Raw genomic sequence first — 6,953 nt, 5'->3', positions numbered from 1 at the left:
AAAATGTACCACAGCAGACATGGCTCCATTTTCATCTCCCCAGTAAGTCACCAGCTCAGCCCAGTAATATACCATATGGCCTAAAATTGTGCGCAGTTTGCAAGAACAAGATATCACTCTTAGTGAAGGAATGTTGTGTTGAGCTGCTGCTGGGAACCATTCTCAAGGCCTGGGCTCCTCCATGGAGATCCCAGCGGCCCACGCCAGGCATGGAGATGACATGCTGCCCAGGAAGCATGGGTGTCTAAAAATAGCACATGGTGACTTAGTAAAACTCTGGTCTCCCCTTTGCAGCTCAGGACACTGGCTAGTAGCTCTCTTGGGATGGCTCCCCTCTCACAATAGGAAAGCCCCTCCTGAGCCACTGAGGGGTCCAGCTTCCCTGCTCCAAGCAGGTCTCTGTGGCACCCCCATGCCCTGTGCTTGGTGGAAGCCAGCCCCTGCCCTCTGGGGAATGCAGTCAGCATCTGGTTCAGGTGCTGGAAAGAGCCCAGGCAGCTGACGTGGAACCTATTGTTGCTGCTGTTGACCTTATTTTAGAGCACTGACTGCTTACATTGGTCCAGAAAAATGAACACAACCCTTACATCATTGGCATCAGTTTCCCTTTAGCCAAATGTTGATGGTGTGTCATTCTCAAGGTATCTCCAATCTGCTCCCTTGAAAACCACAAGTGTTGTCCCCATGGCTTCTGAATGTAGGCCACACCGATTCCACTGTTAGGTAGGAACATCCCAAACGTGGCTAGTATGTGATAATAGCATGTGTTGTTCCTGCCACTCTTTGCCTCATTTTCACACACGGATCCCTAAGAAACTTGATTATTCAGACACACTATCCAAGATATTTTGAGTTATCTTTTAAGAGCAGAGGCTGCACAGATTTCGAAATGATTAGCTTTATATTCAGCTAGATATGAATAATAATTATATCAATATTCCTTTCCTTTAAAATGGCCCAGGCTGGTGCAGAGATCTCGACCGTGAACCCAGAACAGTATTCAAAGCGCTTTTTGGACTTTATTGGCCACATCTTGACGTAACCTCCTGCACAGCCTCGGACAGACATGAGCATGGGAAGGACAGAGGTGGCTTCCACATAGGAAAAATGAAAACCAAACTCAGTGAAGCATACCTCCTCGTTTACATCTTCAGGCCAAGATGACTGATTTGGGGGCTACTTGCTTTAACAGCTACCTGATATTTCCCAGTATTGTTTAGCTATTTCTGATGTGTGTGTGTGTGTGTGTGTGTGTGTGTGTGTGTGTGTGTGTGTACGCACGAATCTTCAAAATTAATTAATTAATTAATGGAAACTGATCAGCTTCAGAGTGTGTTTGGGCAATGACCCTCTGATTCCAGCTGTGTATGAATGAATGAATTAATGAATGAGCACCTGCAGGGGGGAGGGGAAAAGGAAATGCATGTCAGACCAACCATGCTGGCATCACATGATAAACTGTGGATCAGTTTATTTTTTGGAGTTGAAAGATGTGAGACAGTATTCATAATAATAATGAAGATAATAATGATGATAATAATAATGATGGTGATTAAGGGGAAAAAAAACTTAACCACGAATGTTACACTCCTACCACACACACTGACACTCCTTAATAGTTGTACCCTCAGCCCCTGGCACTGGATGGAGGAGTGCTGGCATCTCCTGAGTGTCCTGGTTCAGGGTTCTGCCTCCAAATGGTGTCAGGACTTCCAATGTCCGGGGACAAAGGCCCCTCCTCCAGCAAGAGGCTGATGCCCCTAGTCATTCTCTCTGTACATTTTCACCTCAGTAAGTACATCCAGGAAAACTGCTTACTTCTCTTTTCTTGCCTGGAGCTTCTTCACTGTTACACTCTTATGTTGCAACATAGGAATTAATGCTAAAAAAAGTAAAAATAAAGCTTACCTGAAAAGTGCATAGTTTGGGGCAATGGTATCTTCATCTCCCATGGTGGGAAGGTGAGCAAAGCATTAGAACTCTCAATTCTCCTGTTACCGATTGCAAATCTGAATTACAAGATGTTTATGTTTGACCATTGTTTAAACAGTGGTATTTTGTTATGAATTATCCCTTTAACTGAAACCCTCAATATTACTGTTTACATTATTAGGAAAACAGGGATATTTTTGAATCTAAAAATTTAATGTACAGCATGTGATTTTTGAAGTTTACATGTAAAGTCATTTCACAGTGTAGGTGAAATAATGTTTGTCATATTTTGAAATGTATCCTGCAGTCATGTTCTGGGGTGAATATTTTATTCAAAGTACATGGTAGGCAGTCTTTTACAATTAGAGGAAAAGGGTTGTTTTGTTTCCTCCAGATGTACATTTATGAACATAATGATTTTTTTTTAAATGCTTAACCCAAATCTGGTCATATAAGTTCATTGCCCTAAACTGTGCTGATTGTGTTTAATCAAGTTATAAATTTCCAACATCGATCATGTATTTACCAACTTTCTGGCATTTTCTGAAAGGCGTCAAGCTGAAATATTAGACTTGCTTAGAATAGGTTATCAACTTATACACTGTGCTAAAGCTGTGCCTTTGAAATTCTTTGTTTAAAACATGAGACGATTTTTGTAGGCAGTTTCAGAAAAGAAAAAAAAAATTCACCCTTCAATAATTACTTATAACTCAACAAATACCCCCCTGCCATACTGCCTCTTCCAGTAACTTTACTTCAGGGCTTATCAAGACTGTAATTGTGCCCAATATATGTGGGATTACTTCAGAAAACACGAGGTGACAGCTAATCTGTATCTTTGGAAGCCAGCAGCAACACCATCCTACTATTATCTACTAATGTCACATAGATTTGTTATCCTCAGCAGATGATGTTCACAGTCCTGTGACATGGTTGTCCGAATCTGTATTTCATGCATTTGAATTAATTGAGACTGTGATTTGGTCCCAACCCCCCCGCCCCACTTTCCTTCTGGCATCAAGTCACCTTCAGTGTTCTGAAGTTAAACTGTAGTTTCTTTGACCCAAGACTACAAGTGAGACCCTGCAGTAAAGAAAAGGTACACATACATTATTTGAGTAACTATTTCCTTTGTGGCCAATCTGTGTATGCTTTTAGAAGTTTACAAAATGCTTTATTTTTGTCTGTAACAGTCTCTGTCATTCATTTCTGTCGATAAACTATTTGGACAGAGTGAGGAAGTTTGCCTTGTATCTCTTAGTGCTAACAGTACACTCCAGTCATGAGCCGGGCTTTACAAAATAAAGCACTTTGATGACTTACAAGGTGGATCCTTTGTTCCTCTCTCATTGCGTTTCTCTCTGTTGCAAACTAATTTTAAATACTTGTTATTAAGAGTATCTTTTGCTAGTCCTAGAAGAAGTAAAAGTGAACTTGAAACTTTTCACTAACTAGAGTTTTGCCTTCCACCTGTCAACTATTTCATTAGTAGATCACAGAAACTCCCAAGACAAAATTGACTTACTACAAGATGGACAGGCAGAGAAAAGAAATCTCTTCAATGAATACCCTAAAGTATAATCATTTTGGTTTTTATTTTGACCAACCATAGTTCAGTGTCAGCATTTCTTGAAACTTGATTGGGATACCATTGAAGGATAAAGGCTTTTTTACAGCACTCCACTATCACTGGTGCCAGGTTAGCAAACACAGTTCATCTGTAGCACTTGTTTTGAAAATGAGTATTTGCTTCAGTGCAATTGATATGTGAGGGGATGATGTGAGCACATGCACTTTTCCCATTTATTTGTATGCATTTTGATCTGCAAGGAACATTAGATGCACACAGGAAGCTACACCCAGCAGCAGTGTGCCTGTCGCATAATACACAAGACACACACCCCTGAAACATCTACCAGCTACCTCAGTTCAACACATGTTAGGAGTCACATTAGTCCACGTCTGGAGTTACAACTTTTCATCTGATTTCAAATCACTTTCCTGCCTCCACTTGACAGTAACCCAAGAGCTGCAGCCCCTCCAACACCCACTACCACAGGCACCCTATAGGTCTTTTTCAAGATAACCTGTCACATTTATTGTGGTATTTATGTATTTCCTGACTATTTAGCATGTTTAAAAATGTGCTACTGTTTTTACTATGTTCCTTCTTTTTTAATGTATCACTGATGAAGTGTTTGGGTGTTGTACCCCTACTTCTATTAACATAAGCTCTGTGGTTTTTGTGCAATTTTGCACAGAGCAGTGATTTTTAGGAACATATATGCTGCATTACAGCAGAACTGACTGGTTTAGCAGGGGCTTTAATTTGGCTTTCTTTGTGGGCAGTTGGAATGCAAACATTCATTTTCATTTTGGTTATTTAACTTCCTGGGTTGAATTCACATTAATCCCAGAAAATTGGTTATTGCTAATTCATAGGAGGACAAAAGTTGATATGAAGCATTAATCCTTAATGCAATACTTTTGAAAATAGGGATTAAGAGTTAAATGCAAGAGATTAGGAACTGTATACAATGAAGTGGAAATATACGTGTATATGTTTGTAATGAAGTGGGGTTGTGAAGAGAAGGCAAGGCCAAAAGGTTGAACATGGACTTAAACTCTGGAGTTCTTAAACCTCAGTGGACTCTAAAGGTCCCCGGCACCATTGCACGTGACTTTTCTAGGAATTTTAAATTAGCACACTCACTAGGATGGATATAATAAAAAAAGAGACAGACAATAGCAAGCGTTGGTGAAGGTGTGGAGGAATTCGAACCCTCAAACACTGTTTGTGGAAATGTAAAATGGTGCAGCCACTTTGAAAAACAGTTTGGCAGTTTCTCAAGGTTACATATAGGTTACCATGACTCAGGAATTCCACTTCTAGGTAGATACCCAAGAGAAGGGCTGCATTCCTTCTGAAGCTGAAGGAGAATCCATTTCCTGTTTTTTCCAATGTCTAGAGGCTGCCTGCATTGTGGGCCTTTCAGTCCTACAAACTTCAAAGCCAGTGGTGGAGCATTTTCAAATACTGCCTCCCCTCCTCTCTTTCCCTCCCCTCCTCTCTTTCCCTCCCCTCCTCTCTTTCCCTCCCCTCCTCTCTCTTCCCTCTGACTCTGCTTCTGTCTTCACAGCTCCTTGATTAAATTAGCTAGTGGCCTGTCTATTTTGTACATTTTTTCCAAAGAACCAGAATGTTGATTAATGGATTTCATCTACCATTTTTCTGTTTTCAACCTCGTTAATTTCTGCATTTATCTTTATTATATTTTTGTGCATCCTTTTGGTGTATTTTATTGGTTTTTCTTCTAGATTTTTGAATTGGGAATCAATATATTTTCATTTTTTAATTTTACTTGTTATAGGTGTTCAGGGCTATGAATTTTTTTCTGAAAATTGCTTCTTATATAGAGAAGTAATACACTCTTGAATTATAGTCTTTTCACTATCATTTTTCAGAAATTCTGTAACCTGTTTACATTTCCCTTTTAACCCAAGAGGTTGGTAGAAATTTTTTTTAATTTCCAGGCGGAGTGCCGTTTTTTGTTTTTATTTCTGTTTTTAATTTTTAGCTTTATTATACTGTGTACCAAAACTGTCAGTAATATTTCACTTTGATGAAACCTATCAATGTCTTCTCTGAATCCTAACATATGATCACTTTTCAGGAATGTTCACACTTAAAAAGGTATATTCTCTGTTACCAGTGAGTAGTATTTAATATACATCCAAAGGATCCTAAGACCCAAGGTGCACGATTCACTCTAGTGATGGTGTTTACTGAACTGGAGTCCACAATAACTGCACATCCCAGTTTTTGTTTCTTTGTTCAAGTTTATACACACTTTCACATGGCCAGACACCCCACTACCATTACATGCTATCAAACTCTCAACTTCACTCAAGGATTGCTCTTGTCAGATCAAAGGCACAATTTTCACTCACCTCTTTCTGATGACCTACAATTCAAATTTTCCTGTGTCACTAACATCACAAACCTGGCCAGTGTGTGTGACCTCTCCAGTTGGCAAAGTCTTCCATGTACCCTGCGGCAGGCTCAGTGCCACCATGCAGCTCCAACCCAGAATCTAATAGTAAGTCACGGCTGCCATCTTGCCTGGCTGACCCTTGACCTGGCTTGCCGATGCCTGCGCGCGCTCTTTTTATCGTTTAAGAGGCATCCCTTGACTCCCATTATGTCTATGGCAACATATAATCTTATTCTACTTTCCTCCCTCCCTCGTCTTCCTATTTTGAGTTGTAGTCTTTCTACTTTTTCATAACATGTTTATATATCATTCTTATACTCATAAACCCACCCTTATTTTAGCCTTGGCTCTACAATTAAATATAGAAAATACCACCAGTCCTTTTACCAAAGTTTCCTCAATCACCTTTATTGCATGAAGCTTATCCTCTAGTACAAGAATAGATGAGCTTTTTAAATAATGAACCTGATAGTAAATATTTTAGGCTTTGTGGAAATCTGTTGAAATTACTCCTTTAGCTGCTGTAGTGCAAAGGCAGCCATAGATGCCATAAATGACTGGATGTGGCTATGTTCCAACAAAATTTTATTCACAAAAACATATGGTAGGCTGGATTTGGTTCATGGCCAGTTTGCTGACCCCTGCTGTGATGGGTAATTTTATGTGTCAACTTGACTGGATCACAGGGCAAAGCCAGATATTTGGCTAAATATTATTTATAGGTATTTCTGGATGAAATTAGCATTTCAATCAGTGGACTCAGTAAAGAAATTTTCCCTTCCCAATGTAGGTGAGCATCATCCAATCTGTTGAGGGCCTGATTAGAACAAAAAGGCAGAAAAAAAGAACTCCACCCTTTTTGCCTGATTGCTTGAGCTGGGACATTGGACTTCTCCTGCCCTAGGCGCTCTTGGTTCTCAGTTCTTTCACCTCAGACTGAATCACACCTCTGGCTTTCCAGCTTGCAAATAGCAGATAATGGGACTTCTCAGCCTTCATAACTGTGAGCCAATTCCTTATAGTAAA

At 40.0% G+C, this 6,953-nt stretch overlaps 1 protein-coding gene across 1 annotated transcript in view; it reads left to right on the top strand.

Moving 5' to 3' along the window:
- The window catches only part of LOC109376974 (phosphatidylinositol 5-phosphate 4-kinase type-2 alpha-like), a 155,938-nt gene extending 152,681 nt beyond the window's left edge, over window positions 1-3,257 (top strand). The window contains exon 9 of the mRNA XM_019633152.1: window positions 962-3,257. Within this exon, the coding sequence (XP_019488697.1) occupies window positions 962-1,042 (81 nt within the window). The 3' untranslated portion in view covers window positions 1,043-3,257. The remainder of the gene's footprint in view (window positions 1-961) is intronic.
- The last annotated feature ends 3,696 nt before the right edge of the window (window positions 3,258-6,953 follow it).

This window comes from Hipposideros armiger, unplaced genomic scaffold (assembly GCF_001890085.2).
Source record: "Hipposideros armiger isolate ML-2016 unplaced genomic scaffold, ASM189008v1 scaffold_1251, whole genome shotgun sequence".
In the NCBI taxonomy this organism is placed as follows: Eukaryota; Metazoa; Chordata; class Mammalia; order Chiroptera; family Hipposideridae; genus Hipposideros; species Hipposideros armiger.
This window is presented reverse-complemented; position numbering and strand designations above follow the sequence as displayed.